Source organism: Suncus etruscus, chromosome 11 (assembly GCF_024139225.1).
Source record: "Suncus etruscus isolate mSunEtr1 chromosome 11, mSunEtr1.pri.cur, whole genome shotgun sequence".
NCBI classification, from domain to species: domain Eukaryota; kingdom Metazoa; phylum Chordata; class Mammalia; order Eulipotyphla; family Soricidae; genus Suncus; species Suncus etruscus.
In genome coordinates this window covers 16,271,563-16,289,650 of record NC_064858.1, presented here as the reverse complement: position 1 = coordinate 16,289,650, position 18,088 = coordinate 16,271,563, and the positions used below count along the sequence as shown (strand labels likewise).

The following is an 18,088-nucleotide window of genomic DNA, read 5'->3' as shown; positions in this document are numbered from 1 at the left end:
TCTCATTTTTAAGTAGATAATTTTGCTTTTCTCGCAGGTTCAAGTAAAAACGTGGAGAGAAACAAAAAACAAGAAAAATGAAAACTCTTTTAAGAAACAACTTTCTTGTCATGAAAATTCTAGAAGCTGTATGAGGTTAGTGATGAGCTTTAAAAATAGAATTTAGATATGAAGAACCAGATGTGGAATTAAATTATTTTTAAATACATACTTGAGGGGGATGGGGGAAAATACATACATGATAATGTAATCGAAAGACTAGCTGAAATTATAATAAAATTTGAGTTCCAAAATGAATTTGAGTTTTTCTCCTTTGCTGTAGACTAATACTTTTTTAAGGTTAAAATGTTATAGTAGTGTATAATTTTTACAAAAATTTCTGAATATTATTGTTCTTCTGTTGCCTACCAATTGAGTATTAGAAGCTTGGGGTCATATTTCATGCTTTTTGGACTTCCTTATAGTGGTTCTGTGTTCAGGAATGACCCCTTCAGGTATTTAGGGACCATATGTGGTGACAAATATTAAACCAGGGTCAGTCTTTCTCTCCAACCTACATAGATGCATTTTGTTTAGCACTGCTCTAGTATTTATGGAAAGTTCACAGCAGAGTACTTGTTAATGACACTATAATCAAAAATATCTTTATTATTTTGCTTTTTGTATAGCCTACTGTACAGAATTAAAAAATGGTTAAGCTGATTAAAAACTAGAGACTAGTGTAGAATAGGGCATTTTTCTTGGACAAGGCCATTTCCGGGTTCAGTTGCTGGCTCTCTACGTGGTTCCTGAAACCCTCACCGGAAATAATCCTTGAGAAACAGGAGTGTAAGCCCTGAGCTCCAAAACAAACAAACAGAAGTACTATAAACACATTTCATCAATACTATGTAAAAATGGAGATAGGAATTTTTTTTAATTTAGTCACCGTGAAATTATAACTATTCATTACTGGGTTTTAGGTTTTTCAACATCAATCCCTTCACCAATATCACTTCCCCCTCCACCAATGCCCCTGTTTGGGGATGGGCAAATTTTAAAAAGATACTTAAGTGTTTGTACTTGATTTTCTTTAACTGGTATTGTTAAGCATAAACTGGTAGATTGTCTGGGGAGAAAGAAGAGTAGGTAAGGTGCTTACCTTGCACCTGAGCAGACCCAGGTTTGATTCTGGCATTTCTTCTAGATCCTGAGCCCACCAGGCCAAGTGTTAAGTGCAGGGAGTCCAGCCCTGAGCACTGCTGAATGTGGCCCAAAACAGTTGACTTTAGTCCCTGAGATTTTATTGAATCATGCACTGTAGCATAATTATAGTACTTTAACACTTTAGATTGTAAAACATTGTAAACGTTAGGGTTACTTCAAGAATCTAAAGAAATGTGTACATACCTGCTTCCAGAAAATGTATCAAAATATACTTAACAGAATTTTGTGGGACCAGAAAGATAACAGGTTATTTTTTGGGGGGAGGGTGTCACACCCGCGGCGCTCAGGGGTTACTCCTGCCTCTGCACTCTCAGAAATCGCCCTTGGCTCGGGTGTACCATATGGGATTTCCGGGGATCAAACCCATGTCTGTCCTGGGCCAGCCTCTGTGCAAGGCAAACACCTTACCACTGGGCTACCACTCCGGCCCAATGGATTACAGGGTTAAAGGTTTTTCTTTGCACACAGCAGACTCTTAGTTCCATGTCCAGTACACATATGGTCCTCTGATCCCTTCCAGGAGTGATATCTGAACTGAGTCAGAAGTAAGAACCTGAACACTGTGATGCATAACTTGAAACATAAAACCAAAACAAAAAGTTGTATGTGGTATTCAGGAATTTACAGAAACCAAACTTTATGAAAATGAGTTAAGGTTAAATTTTATTTACCCTTTTTTTTTTGTTTGTTTTTTGTTTTTTTTTCGGCCACCACCCATTTGATGCTCAGGGGTTACTCCTGGCTAAGCGCTCAGAAATTGCCCCTGGCTTGGGGAGACCATATGGGACGCCGGGGGACCCCTGTCCTTCCTTGGCTAGCGCTTGCAAGGCAGACACCTTACCTCTAGCGCCACCTCTCCAGCCCCTATTTACCTTTTTTATAAGAAATTTTTCCCGGGGCCGGAGAGATAGCATGGAGGTAAGGCATTTGCGTTTCATGTAGAAGGTCGGTGGTTCGAATCCCCAGCATCCCATATGGTCCCCCAAGCCTGCCAGGAGTGATTTCTGAACTTAGAGCCAAGAGTAACCCCTGAGCGCTGCTGGGTGTGACCCAAAAACCAAAAAAAGAAAAAAAGAAAAGAATTTTTTCTCTGTTTGAAACTTATTTAAGTATTATGTACAAAGTTGTTTATAATACAGGCATTCATGTATTCAGCATTCAATACACCAGTCCTACCCACTAGTGTGAATTTCCCTCTACCAAGCCCAAGTTACCCTCCCAGTCCCAGCCTGTCCCATTAGCAGGCACAAAATAATTGACTTTAGTTTGCTTATTATAACATCTCATAATGATGTTACTGAAGTTATTGTTAAATAATTTGCTCAACTCTTAGGTGCTATTTGAGCTTTTGGTTCTGTTTTCACTGATTTGAGCATAGTGGACTTCTATACAACTTTCCAATCTAATTTTCTGGTGTTTTTATTTTTCTTTTTGGTCTGTCAGTTACAGTGAGATACTGTGGCTATTACAAGGCTATCTGTGGGATCAGGATTGTTCAGCCTTACCTACATATTTGTCAGAGAAGTGGCAGCAGTGGCCACTTTTCTTGTGGGTCTCTTTTATTTAAATGCATTTAGAAGCAGGGATTGGGTGAGCGGGAGGCGTGGTTAGGAATGCTGGCCTCCAACAGGTCAAGGGACTGGGCTTAGAGACTGGGCCCTACCACATTCATGGTGGTAGTGGCTTTTCTCCCCATTTTCTTTCACATGTAATCAAATTTTGTATTCTTTTTTATGTTTATTTGTTTCTGTTTATCTAATTGATTGAACAAACAATTTTCATAGACTTAATGAAGAAAATAACCTTTTCTCTTGTGCCAGGACTGTGATTACAGTGGTTCAGTCCACAGTACTACAGCAACCCAAGTACAGAAAGGTGTAGTTTCTCCCCTCCCCTGAAGAAAAGTATGTTTTGGAGGGGGGCATACCCAGTGATACTCAGGGGTTACTCCTGGCTATGAGCTCAGAAATCGCCCTGGCTTTGGGGGACCTTATGGGACACAGGATCGAACTGAGGTCCATCCTAGGTCAGCTGTGTGCCAGGCAATGGGCTGTCTACCGCTCCGGCCCTAAGAAAAAAATACATTTTATAGCTTTATTTTTGATAAGGCATAATGACAGTGTCTTAGCTATGCATTTTTTGTGCTTTTCAGAATTACTTCTGCAGAATTTGCTGAGAATGTATTTATTGCTATTAAAGGGTCATACAGTGAGTCTAATACAGCTGAGATAGTTCACATGCCTACCTGCTTTTTCTCCGTAGTTTGTGATTAAGAAATAACAGGTATGGCTCGGGAGTGATAGTATAGGAAGCAGGGTGCTTCCCTTGCATGTAGCCTACCCTGGATTCAATTTTCTACATATGGTTCCCCTTTAGCCCCGCTGGGAATGATCCCTGAACATCAAGCCAGGATATAACTCCTTTGTACTACTGGGTTTGAGAAAGGAGAGAAGGAAGAATAGGTACATTGAAATAATAACTTTTTACCCCCTGGGCACTACCAGTTGTAAGAGTAGAAGGAAGAAGAAAAGGAGGAAGGGGAAGGTGAAGGGGAGGGAGAGGGGGAGGGGAAGGGAGGGGGAGAGCGGAAGGAGGGAGGAGAGGGAGTTTTTGTGTCGCAAATATGGAAATAATAGTACATTACTTTTAGAGTTCTGAGAATGTTTTTTGCATGCCTATAAATTGAGTCTGTTTTTGACTCCATTTATGCTAGTCTCCATGGTACTCAAACAATATCCATTTTAGTCCTGCCACTTCTAAAATTCCTGCCACCATTTTAAAAAAAATCACTTTACCAGTTTCCAGGGGCAGGAGTTATTGATTCTATTTGTGTCTTGCTAATCAACTGGCATTTTATGTCTGGAATAGGGAAGTGACAACTAGTGCTTTCTTTGCTCCAATTTAGAACTGGTATATATAGATTTTTTCTTTGCTGAACACTGAATTAAAAATGAATTAGCAGAATGACAATTTTCTCTTAATTATTTTACTCTATTTCTGTGTACAGGAAAAAAGTCCTAAGAATGGATCTATTAAGCACAAAACTTTGTGACTTGAAGATGCTATATAGTTAAGTGGTTTGTACCTTTTTTTGCTTTTAAAATGCTGTGTCAGAATTCTTCTTAAGAGCATTTTAGTTTGGAAAATAGTCATATTAATCATACATAGACCCTAATGAAGTAATCTTGAAAAACCTGTTTACACTGCTTTCATAGAATCATTTATGCTGTTCCCTGTGCTTTTTGTCTTGTGCTCAGCTCAGAGTGAGGAAAGAGCAGACTGAAGAGGAAAGTTCAATGCAAAAATAGTACTTTGAGTTACTTGGTGCTTAACATTCTACTCATTTTTACAGAAATCTTTAGGGAAGGTGATATGAATACCTTGTGTGCTAGTATTAAGTAATAGCAAGGGAAGAAAGTCTGAGAATAAGTTAATTCACAATTCTGAGAGGAAGTTGTGGTTTTGTTTTTTTCCACAGTTCTAACTTGAAACTTGGTTTAGAAATAAAACACCACTTACATTGGGGCCAGAGCAGTGGTGCTAGTGGTAAGGTCTCTGCCCTGCAAGCACTAGCCTAGGACGGACCATGGTTCGATCTCCAGCATCCCATATGGTACCCCCCAAGCCAGGAGCCAGGAGTAACCCCTGAGCGTCAACAAGTGTGGCCCAAAAACAAACAAAACAAAAACACCACTTTTTAGTTCATAGTTCTAATAGAAGAAAGATTTTCATCAGAGCCTAAGAAATATGGTATTGCATTGTTTTGTGGCTCTGGTGTTTAAAAATAATTTTACTGGGGCCGGAGAGATAGCATGGAGGTAAGGCGTTTGCCTTTCATGCAGAAGGATGGTAGTTCGAATCCCAACATCCCATATGGTCCCTCATGCCTGCCAGGAGTGATTTCTGAGCATAGAACCAGGAGTAAACCCTGAGCGCTGCCAGGTGTGACCCAAAAACCAAAAAAAAAAAAAAAAATTATTATGAGCTATGTAAGTAGGTGATCACTTTCTGTAGACTAGATTACATGAATTTGTTTCTACGTAGAATAATTTTTGTTTTGTTTTTTTGGGGTCACACCTTGTGACACTCTGGTTAATCCTGGCTCTGCACTCAGAAATCACCCCTAGGCACCACCATTAGTCCTGGATCAGCTGAGAGCAAGCAAATACCCTGCCACTGTGCTATCTCTCGGCCCCCAATAGCTATCTTAAAAGTAAATTTTTAAGAGTGGAGTGATTAGTAAAGCAGGTAGAGCTCTGGGGGCACATGCCCTACTGATCCCAACAGGACTACAGTTTTGATATTGGGAACTCAGAGTCACCCTGAGCTGTCTAGAAGTGATCTCTGAGGGTTAGAGGGGGGGTCCAGGAGAGGAATTCCTTTGCAATTGCACTGATAGGTATGATCAAAAATCAAATACAAAGTGAGTTTTTAGTTTTTTAGTTCAACTTTATTTTAGATGGTACATTATGAAAAATCATTGGTGGTTATTGTTGTGCTGGAGAGATGAACTCCAATAGACTGCATTGCTTGGTGGCAGGTGGCTTGATTTTGACTTCCAGCATCAACCCAGGGATAGTCCATGTGAACACTGGGTATTACCCCAAAAACCTTCAAATAAATCAAGTGAAATTATTAAAAGGAAAATAATAGTACAATAAATAATGACTTAAATTTTCTTGGGGCCGGCAAGGTGGCGCTAGAGGTAAGGTGTCTGCCTTGCAAGCTCTAGCGATTCCCCAGCGTCCCATATGGTCCCCCCAAGCCAGGGGCAATTTCTGAGCGCTTAGCCAGGAGTAACCCTTGAGCATCAAACGGATGTGGCCTGAAAAACCAAAAAAAAAAAAAAGAAAGAAAAAAATTTGAAAGGAGATTTTCTTTACTTTTTTTTGCTGAAGAACTTTATCAGATTTTAGTTTTTCTGTGTCTTTGCTATATTGTATTATTAATATTATAGATAGATTAGATACTAATATAGATGATTATTAGTCTGTTAGTGGTTTTGTTCCTCTGTTAGCCCTTCACTTGGTAACATCAGGATTTTGTACTGCTTAAGGAAAATTTAAATTATGTAGATTTTCTTCACTTTATTTCATCTACTCATTGTCATTGTCTTTAAATATCTCCTGCCTAGGTTTAGTTTTAGAAAAAACAATTTAGGCAAGGTCTTAATCTATAGTGATTTAATAAAATAAAGGGGGAGATTGTTGTTGTTGTTGTTTGTTGTTGTTTGGAACCGACAACCAGTGATGCTCGGGTTTATCCCTTGCTATGCACTCAGAAATCGCTTGGGGGGACCCTATGGGATGCCCAGGGCTGTCGAACCGAAGTTTGTCCTGGGTCTTCTCCATTACTTTGACCCAAGAATAAAGATACTTTTTAAAAATTCCTTGTTTTAATTCTTATTTGAGCAAGTTTATTCACAATAATGAAATACTACAAGAAGAATTTAATGGAAATTATAGCCAGTTTAAGGTTGAGTGGCTCATTTAAAAGTATCAGTTTCTTTTTTATTCCATTCTTTTTTATTACTTTATTTAAACATCGTGGTTACAAAGGTTGGACTTTTCTCCCACACAGATATAAATGTTCACTATTGAGTTTCAGTCATACAGTGTGTAGCATCCTTTACCAGTGCACATTTCCTGCCACCGAGTGTCAACAGTTACCTTCTTTTCTCTCTCTCTCTCTCACTCCCTCCCTCCCTTCCTCTCCCTCCCTCATGCATATTATCATGCATATTATTTTATCTTCTTTCAGCACCTAATTTTTGTTCAGAATGATAATTTCCAATTATTATTGTCAAAGTGGTCCCTTTTCTGCCCTAACTGCTTTCCATTGTTATTTGCGGCAGGCTTCCTACTGTTCACTGGTCTTTCTGACCCTCTTCCCTGTTGTCTATGGATATTAGCATGCTATCGTATTTTTTATATTCCACACTTTAGCCAATAGCCAGAATTTGAAAACAACCCTAGTGCCCAAGAACAGATGAGTGGATAAAGAAACAGTGGTACATCTACACAATGGAGTACTAGACAGCTGTTAGGAAAAATTGAATTATGAAATGTGCTTATACATGGATGGTTATATGGAGAATTATGCTGAGCGAGATGAGTAGAGGGAGAGGTGTATACATAAAATGATCACACTCATTTGTGGGATATAAAAAAATTAGTACAGTCTTTAAAAAGAAAAACTAGGAGCCAGATCAATAGTGCAGTGGATTGGTATTGCCACAAATATAGCTCACATGGAATTCTAAATCCCTGGCACCCAGATTGTCCTTGAGGCTCTTCTACGAATGATCCTTAAGTGCAGAGCCAGGAGTTCAGCCCTGAGACCAGCCAGAAGCCAAAAACAAACAGAAACCAAAACATTAAATAAATAAAAATCTATTCCTGCCCCATAGGCTTAACATTGTTCCACTGTGCAGAAGTCCACTTAAATATAAGGTGCTTGAATGTCACTGTTGCCATTTGACTTAGGAAGACAGAAATAACTCATTATACTTTATGAGTTTATGATTGGGTAATACAAGAATATAGCCAGGTAATTATGACTAGATATTTTATCTGAATCTAGAATGATTTGAGGGGTATTACATGGACTGATTTGTTTTTCTTTGTTTTTTAGTTAAATATTTTTTAGGCTTTTTTTTTTTTTTAACCAGGATATCATACAAAGTATAAATGGACATTAAGCATTTATAGATTGCCTTTGGCTATAGTTAACAAATGATAAAAGGCAACTGATCGATCAAAAAGACTACTAATTTGAAACTGATACTCAGGAAACAGTTAAAGGCAGATGCATGTGATTAATACTGCCAATTACTCTTCTGTTTGTTTTTTATTATTAAGTAATTTTTATTTTGACCAAAGTGGATTACAAATCTTTTGCAGTGATATTTTAGGGTACATAGTGACATTGAATCAGGGGCATTCCCTTCCACCAATGTTTCCCACCACCTCCTCCCCACCCCTGTTCACAGCATGCATCTCCCTATCCCCCTCCTTTGCCCCTCAGGCTGCTTATAGTAAGTGGTGCCCCTCTGTGCCTAGCTTGTCGTTATTGGGTATCGTTCGCTTTGGATTTGGTGTTTAAGTCTCTGATCATTTGTTAATTTCTATCTCGAATGTTCATATGATTGCTTGGCCTTTGGTACCCTCTATTATTCCCCCCTCAATTTATGACACAGAACAAGATGATTCAAGTTATGTGGTTCTGTTTGAAGGAAATAAAATGGGGGCCAAATCTTGTTTGATTTTTGATACTGCCAATTTCAAGAAAGTTTCCTCTAGTGAAGGAAGGAGAATAAAAAAGATTAATATAGGGGCCAGAGAGATTGCACAGCGGTAAAGCATTTGCCTTGCATGCGGGGGGTTGCTGGTTCAAATCCTGGCATCCTATATGGGATTAATATAAAAAAATATGGTGGGGAGAGAACTGTAATTCACTGAAAAAGTACAAGCCTTGCTTGGGTTCAGTCCTCAACACCTTAAAAATCTTTTTAATTTTTTCTGGGGCCAGGAAAGATAGCACAGTGGCGGTGTTTGCCTTGCAAGCAGCCGATCCAGGACTAAAGGTGGTTGGTTCAAATCCCGGTATCCCATATGGTCCCCCGTGCCTGCCGGGAGCTATTTCTGAGCAGACAGCCAGGAGTAACCCCTGAGCACCGCCGGGTGTGGCCCAAAAAGCCAAAAAAAAAAAAAATCTTTTTAATTTTTTCTTTATAAGGTCCAGGAAGATGTCACAGTGGACTAGAGCATATGTTTCTCATTGCGGGGTGAGGAGAAAGGATTCAAATTCTGGTGCCACCTGGGCCCCTAAATATTGCTGGTTGTGACTCCAGATCCTAAAAATAAGATATTGGAATATAATATAAATGGCTAAATATTAAATAGTTAAATCTGTCCTATAGGCATTATCTTTACTATTTTATAATTGTCCAGAATGCTCCACAATTAAAAGTGAAAAAAACATTTTAATATCATAGTCACAGTCATGCAAGTAACAATTGAGATGACTTGAATTTTTATCCCATCTTTTTTTGTAAATTTTGGGCCACATCCAGCAGTGCTCAGGGCCTATTCCTGATTCTCTACTCAAGATCACTTCAAATGGGCTGAAGAGCATCATATGGGATGTCAAGGATTAAACCTGGTTATGCTGTATGTAATTCCACATCCTGAATTAAGTCCAGTCTTTGACATCCTTAGTTAATGCCTATTCCTACTCAAAATAATACTGTTGTCATCCATCACAATCCTCTCTATATTCTGATGATTCTGGTTTGGATGCATTTTTGAGGTAAAAAATACTTTTATATGTTTATGGGTGGGTGCCCTTTAGAGAAAGTACAGCAGGCAGGCAGGATTTTGATTTGCATGCAACTGAACTGGATCGAATCCCTGGCACTCCATATTGCCCCCTGAGTAATCCTGAGCACTGCTGGGTGTGGCTCCATAACCAAGTTATATATGTGTGTTAATATATATGTATTAACACATATATATGTTAATATAAAACAAAAATGATGGGGAGAGAATTGTAATTCACTGAAAAAGTACAAGCCTTATTTGGATTTTGCTTGGGTTCAGTTCTCAATACCTTAAAATCTTTTTAATTTTATCTTTATAAGGACCGGGAAGATGTCACAGTGTATATATTTATATACATATATATATGTGTTGAGTATATATATTTGGGGGGTTTTGGGTTCACACACAGCGATGCTTAGGGGTTGACTCCTGGCTCTCCGTATCAGAAATTGTCACGCTGGCCGTGGCTCAGGACCATATGGGGATGCCGGGGATTCGAGAACACACTGTCTATCCTCGATCTGCTGCATGTAAGGCAAACGCCCCTACCACTGTACGAATCTCTCTGGCCCCTTTGTGTGTATTTTATATAAAATTAACATCCTTTATTTTGATAGCATGAATCTACATCTTAGTACCCAATAAAGTTGCTTATTTACTTACCCTTTCAGATAAGTTTGTGGAAGAGGAGGGGCCTTTCAAGCACTGTTCAGGAGGCCGTATGTTACGTCCATCAATTATTCTTGGCTACACTGGTCCACGTGTTTCAATTGCAAAGACCTTAGTAAGGGGGGATATACATGATAGCTTGGACCCTAAGGTCTTGGGATATTCACTTTGGAGCCTAGCCATGCCAGTTACAGGATCCACAGGGCTGCACCTAGGCAAATTCTTAGGGAAAACTTGTATCATGAACCAAACTGAGTCAGGCTCTCATTTCTAGACTAAATTTCATAAGATCTAAATAAAGGAATAGAACCCTTGTGCGTTTTCTTCTTTAAGGGCCAAGGATGTGACTGAGTAGCAAAGCATCTGCTTAGCATATGTAAGTCCCTAGATTCATTCACTTCTCTGACCAAGAAAAAAAAAAATTAGGGGCTGGCGAGGTGGCGCTAAAGGTAAGGTGTCTGCCTTGCAAGCGCTAGCCAAGGAAGGACCACAGTTCGATCCCCCGGCATCTCATATGGTCCCCCAAGCCAGGGGCAATTTCTGAGTGCCTAGCCAGGAGTAACCCCTGAGCATCAAACGGGTGTGGCCCGAAAAAAAACAAAAAGAAAAAACTTTTTTTTTTTGGTTTTTGGGTCAAACCTGGCAGCACTCGGGTAACTTCTGGCTTTGTGCTCAGAAATCACTCCTGGCATACTCGGGGGACCATATGCGATGCCAGGATTTGAACCACCATCAGTCCATGCTGCATGTAAGGCAAACACCCTATGGCTTTGTTATCTCTCCACCCCCTCACAATCTCGTTAGCTTTCTTATTAGAGAACCAAGAGGGGGCCAGAGCGATAGCACAGCAGTAGGGCATTTGCCTTGCACACAGCCAACCCAGGATGGATCCCCCGGGTTTTATTCCTGGCATCTAATACGGTCTGCTGAGCCTGCCAGGAGTGATTTCTGAGCGCAGAGCCAGGAAAAACCTGAGTGCCACTGGGTGTGGCCCAAAAACAAAACAAAACAACCAAAAATAAAACTAATAGAACCTGTAAATGTTAGTTGTGATTATCTGAAAACTTTGAATGAATCTGTCTTGTAAGACAGAAGCTATCTTAAGCTGCCTTAGACTCCTGAATGTAAGCAAGGAACTAAGAGATAAAGTGAAGTAGAGTTGTTAAATTTTTATTTATTTGTTTTATTTTGGGCCACAGCTAGTGGTACTTGGGCTTACTCCTTTTGGTTCTGCACTTAGGGATTACTCCTGGCAGGCTCAGGGGACCATATTGGTCTGGATAGGATTGAAGTCCCAGGTTTCTACATGCAAGGCAAATGCCCAACCCCCTGTTAAGATTCTCCTTCTCCTCCAAATTGCGAATTTAAGTATCTCTTATATGCCTGAATGCACTGATGAACATCATGTTGTCTCGTAAGAATAATTTAAATTTGGTTTAACAAAAAAAAAAAAAGTTGAGGGCCCGGAGAGGTAGCACAGTGGTGTTTTGCCTTGAAAGCAGCCGATCCATGACCAAAGAGTGGGTGGTTCGAATCCTGGTGTCCACCATATGGTCCCCCCGTGCCTGCCACGAGCTATTTCTGAGCAGACAGCCAGGAGTAACCCCTGAGCACCGCTGGGTGTGGCCCAAAAACAAAACAAAAAAAAAAGGTTTGAGAAAACTTTTATTTAGAACACTCATTCTTTGATCATACATTACTTTCAACAAATTATATTTATGAAAAGTACTAAAAAACATGAAGCGGTGGTATTGTTTTATGGGCCACACCTAGCAACTTTTAAGGGTTACTCCTGGCAAGCTTGGGGAACTATATGGGATGCTGAGAATTACACCCAGGCCAGCCTTATGCAAAGCTAAAATGCCCTAAATTTTTTTTAGCTAAATTAGAACTTACTAATATAGCATGCTCTTTTTTTTTTTTTTTGGGCCACACCCAGTGATACTTAGGAGTTACTCCTGGCTATGTGCTCAGAAATTGCTACTGGCTCAGGAGACCATGTGGGATGCCAGGATCGAAGCCAGGTCTATCCTGGATCATCCGCATGTAAAGCTAATGCCCTACTGCTGTGCTATCACTTGGGCCCCATCATGTAAATATTTTTATAACTAAAAAAAAAAAATTTTTTTTAAACTGCTTCAGTAGGCCTAAGAATAAATTTTATTGGAAGTTGGGCTATTTGGGTTTTTTTGTGGGGTGTACATGTGGCAGCATTCAAGATTTACTCCTGGTTCTATGCTCAGCAAATTGCTTTTGGCCGGCTTGCGGGGACCATATGGTATGCTGGGATCGAAGCTGGGTTAGTCCCAAGTCGGCTGCATTTAAGGCAAAGACCCCAACACGCTCTGCTATCACTCCAACCTGTATTATATTCTTTAAAATTACATTTAGTTTCTAGTTATAATATATGTCACTTAATTTCTTTATTTAATGAAGATGGTTGATGTTGTCTTTTGGGATATTTTAGCATTACGTATAGATACCTGAGCCCTGCCAAGATAAGCCTTGATTACTGGCCTATGACCCTAAAACAGAAACCTTCCCAAAATTACAGCAGAAATTTTAAAAATTCAACAAGAATAACAGGAATATAAAATTGAGAAATTTCAGTAAGTAGGACTAGAAGTCAAAGAAAATGATAGGTTATTAATCTTAGATGTTCAGTATTAAAAAATTAAGATTTTTGAAAGAAAAAATAAAACATAGGCAGATTAATCAAGAATGCTACATTCGGGGCAGGTGAGGTGGCACTAGAGGTAAGGTATCTGCCTTGCAAGCTCTAGCCAAGGAAGGACTGCGGTTCAATCCCCAGCGTCCCATATGGTACCCCCAAGCCAGGGGCAATTTCTGAGCGCTTAGCCAGGAGTAAACCCTGAGCATCAAACGGGTGTGGCCGAAAAAAAAAAAAAAGAAAAAAAAAGAAAAAAGGGGACCGGGCGGGTGGCGCTAGAGGTAAGGTGCCTGCCTTGCCTGCGCTAGCCTAGGACGGACCGTGGTTCGATTCCCCCCACGTCCCATATGGTCCCCCAAGCCAGGAGCGACTTCTGAGCGCATACCCAGGAGTAACTCCTGAGTGTCACCGGGTGTGGCCCAAAAACCAAAAAAAAAAAGAAAAGGAAAAAAGAATGCTACATTCATTTCAAAGGAAAATATCCTGGAATACTAAGACAGTCATATAATTAGACTATATAATACCTAGTACACTAGGGAGAAAATTTATGTACTTCATAATGTTTTAGGTGATCCTAAAGCTTTTAGAAGAGAGAGAAGAATGACAATGCAAGGCTGGAGAGATGAAAAAGGAGGTGAGGTTCTTGCGTTGCTTGTAGCCAACCTCTGTTAGATCCCAGGCATCATATGTTTCCTGAGTACTACAGGGGACATTCATAAGGACAGAGTCAAGAAGAATCCCTGAGCACTGCTGGTATGACCCAAAACCAAATTTAAAAAAATGTTGCTTTAAGGTCGCTTTTATTATTCATAAATTAATTACAACGTTGTATTAGTAGCACAGTGCTTTGTGAATTCTAGGCAAAATGCTTACTAACCTAGAAAAGTCTATACCTTTCTTAATAATCAAGTGTTAGGACCAAATAGTGGTCTTATAAAATATATGAAAATAAAAAATTCGTTCTCATGCACCTTTTCTCAAATTCAGACTGAGATTTTGTATGCCTCACTAAAAGAAATTAAGGGACAGTGTGCTCTTAAAATGCAGTGTGTGTGTGTATTTGGCTTGTCAGTATGCTAGTAATAGTACTATTTTTTACAACCTTTTAAAATAAAAATTAAGGAAATCGAAGAGATAGTGTACAGTAGGTAGGGTGCTTGCCAAGCACATGTGCAACCAGAGTTCAGTCACCAACACCATATATGTTCACTACAAGAACAATCATTGGGTCATAGAAGAAAAAAAAATTCCTAAAAACAAATGTCAAGACACAAATTATTAGAATTTATGGGACACAGCAAAAGGGATACTAAGAGGAAAATTTATAGCTTTGCAAGTACACATCAGGAAGGAAGAAGAGGTCAACATAAATAGCTTAATGACGCAGCTTATAAAATTAGAAAATGAGGGCCCGGAGAGATAGCACAGCAGTGTTTGCCTTGCAAGCAGCCGATCCAGGACCAAAGGGGGTTGGTTCGAATCCCAGTGTCCCATATGGTCCCCCGTGCCTGCCACGAGCTATTTCTGAGCAGACAGCCAGGAGTAACCTCTGAGCACCGCCGGGTGTGGCCCAAAAACCAAAAAAAAAAAAAAAATTAGAAAAAGAGCAACAAAAGGACCCAAAAGTAGATAGGCAGAAGGAAATAACAAATCCAAATGAAGTGGAAATCCCAAAAACAGTCCAAAAGATCAATGAAAGCAAACTTTGGTTCTTTGAAAAAATTTACTAGATAAACTACTAGCAAAACTCAAAAAGAGGAGAGAAACTTAATAAACCGGATTAGAATTAAAAAGAGGGAGATCACCACAAGACACTACATCAAGAAACCCTATGCAATGAAACATGAGAATCTGGAAGAATGGATAAATTCTTGGACTCTTAAAATCATCCATGGTTAAACCAGGATGATCTAGCATAGCTATATAGACCCATCATTACTGACAAAATTAAAATGGTAATCCAAAGTCTTCCCAAAAACAAAGCCCAGGACCGTATGGATTCACTAATAAATTCTTTCAAGCCTGTCAAGAGAAACACTTCAGATTCTTTCATGAAATTGAAGAAACAAGAACACTTCCAAACAGTTTTTTAATGAAGCTAACATCACTCTGATACCAAAACCAGACAGAGATGCTGCCAAAAGAAACTACAGACCAGAATCCCTGATAAACACAGTTTTTTTGCAAAGTCCTTGCAAATAGGATCCAACTCCTCATCAAGAAGGTCATTCAATACAACCAAGTGGGTTTTATTCCAGGAATATAAGGATGATTTAACATATATAAATCAATCAACATAATATATCATATCAACAAAAAGAAAAATAAAATCCACATGATTATATCAATAGATGCAGAAAAAGCATTCAGTAAGGTCCAACACCCATTCTTGATAAAAAGTCTCATCAAGATAGAATGGAAGGAACTTTTCTCAATATAGTCAAGGCCATCTACTACAAGTCAATGGCAAATATTATTCTCAATGGAGATAACTTAAAATTCTTTCCTCTAAAATCTGCTATAAGACAAAAGACAAGGCTGCCCTCTCTCACCACTCCTATTCAACATAGTGCTGGGAGTTGTTGCCATAGCGATTAGGCAAGAAAAAAATATCAAGGGCATGCAGATAGGAGAGGAAGAAGTTAAGGTTTCACTGTTTGCAGATGACATACTATATTTAGAAAACCCTAAAGACTCTCAAAAAGCTTCTAGTGACCTTCTTGTACAGTGATAATGATAGAGAAGAAATGGACATTATGAAAAACAATCCCTGGGGCTAGAGAGATGTCCCTAGAGGTAAGGCAAGCACTAGCCTAGGACAGTGTTTTGATCCCCTGGCATCCCATATGGTCCCGCCAAGTCAGGGCTGATATCTGAGAGCATAGCCAGGAATAACCCCCTGAGCGTCAAATTGGTGTGGCCCAAAAAAACAAAAACGGAAACAAAAACCAAACCCATTTACATTAGTGTCACACAACTCAGATATATTGGAGTTAACTAAAGATGAACCTATACAAAGAAAGACCTATACAAAGAAATCTACAAAAGTGCTTTAAGAAATAAAAGAGGATACAAGGAAATGGAGACAATATCCTGCTCATGGATTGGCAGGATTAACATTAAAATGGCAATATTCACCAAAGCATTATACAGATTTAATGCAATCCCTCTAAGGATATCTATGACAATCTTCAAAGAAGTGGATCAAACACTCCTGAAATTAACTTGGAACAATAAACACCCATGGCTAGCTAAAGCAACCCTTTGGAAAAGGAATATGGGAGGCATCACTCTCTTCCATTTTAAATTGTATTAAAAGCAATAGTTATTAAAACAGCCAGGTATTGGAATAAAGACAGATCCTCAGATCATTGGAATAGGTTTGAGTATTCAGACTCTTACCCATACATACAATCAACATTTGATAAAGGGACAATAAACGCAAAATGGAGGAAGGAAAGTCTCTTCAACAAATGGTGTTGGGACAACTGGTCAGCCGCAATCCAAAAATTGAACTCATTCCTCCATCTAAGACCGTGCACAAAGGTTAAGTGCAAGTGGATTAAAGACCTTGATATTAGATTCGAACCCATATGGTATATAGAATAACACATAGGTAAAACACTTCTGATCTTGATACTAAAGGGATCTTTAAGAAGGAAATATCACTCTCCAAACAAGGGAAAGCAGAGATAAACAGCTGGGACTATATTAAGCTGAGAAGCTTCTACACCTCAAAGGAAATAGTGACGAGGATACAAAAGCCACCACAGAATGGGAGAAATTATTCACCCAATACCCATCAGATAAGGGACTAATATCTAAGATATACAAGATACTGACAGAACTTAAAAAGAAAAAATACATCTAACCCCATCAAAAAATGGGGAGAAGAAATAAACAGACAATTCCTTAAAGAAAAAATTCAAATGGCCAAAAGGTACTTGAAAAAAATGTTCCACATCGTTAATTATCAGGGAGATGCAAAGCAAAACAACAAGGTACCATTTCACACCACGGAGACTGGCACGCAACACAAAGACCAAGAACAATCAGTGCTGGTGGGAATGTGGAGAGAAAGAAACTCTAATTTACGGCTGGTGAGAATTCCAGCTAGTCTAGCCTTTATGGAAAACAATATAGAGATTTCTCAAAAAATGGAATTTGAGCTCCCATATGATCCAATTATATCACTCCTAGGGATATACCTTAGAAACACAAAAAACACAACATAAAAATGCCTTCTGCACAGCTATACTCATTGCTGAGCTATTTACAATAGCCAGACTCTGGAAACAACCCATAGGCTCTTCAACATGTAAATGGCTAAACTGTGGTACATATACACAATGGAATACTACATAGCTGTCAGGAGAGATGAAGTCATGAAAGTTTTCTATACTTGATGGTCATAGAAACTATTATGGAAACTATTATGCTTAGTGAAATAAATTAGAGGGAGAGAGAGTAGTCTCAGTCATCTATAGGTTTAAGAAAAATAAAAGATATTGTAACAATGACTAGAGACCTTTGAGATGAGGTCAGGAATCAGAGAAATAACTATAATTACTATCATGACAATGTTAATAAGAGAAGTAGAATTGCCTGTCTTGAATACAGGCCAGTGAGGGAAGGGGGAAAAAAGGGGCATTGGTGTTGAGAATGTTACATTGGTGAAGGGGGGCTGTTCTTTTTATGACTGAAACCAAATTATAATCATACTTGTAATCATGGTGCTTAAATAAAATTATTATTTAAAATTTTTAAGAAGGGGCCAGAGAGAGCACACTGAATGAGTAGTAGGGTGTTTTGCTGACCCAGGAGGTACCAGGTTTGATTCCCGGCATCCTATCTGGTCCCCCAGCCTGCCAGGGGCAATTTCTGAGTGCAGAGCCAGGAATGGCCCCAGAGTGCCACTGGGTATCGCCCAAGAGCCACTCAATGAATCAATCAATCAAGTTTAACAAAAAAGTAAATAAAATAAAAATTATGGAAATTCGGGCCCGGAGAGATAGCACAGCGGTGTTTGCCTTGCAAGCAGCCGACCCAGGACCGAAGGTGGTTGGTTCGAATCCCGGTGTCCCATATGGTCCCCCGTGCCTGCCAGGAGCTATTTCTGAGCAGACAGCCAGGAGTCACCCCTGAGCACCGCCGGGTGTGGCCCAAAAACAAACAAAAAAAATTCAAGGCATACAACATATAAATTCAACAACATAAAATT

At 39.3% G+C, this 18,088-nt stretch overlaps 1 protein-coding gene across 1 annotated transcript in view; it reads left to right on the top strand.

The window, feature by feature from the left end:
* Window positions 1-18,088, top strand: part of SCAF11 (SR-related CTD associated factor 11) — an 88,038-nt gene that overhangs the window by 44,217 nt on the left and 25,733 nt on the right. Inside the window, 2 exon segments of the mRNA XM_049783879.1 lie at window positions 38-135; window positions 4,214-4,275. Coding sequence (XP_049639836.1) covers window positions 38-135; window positions 4,214-4,275 — 160 coding nt within the window.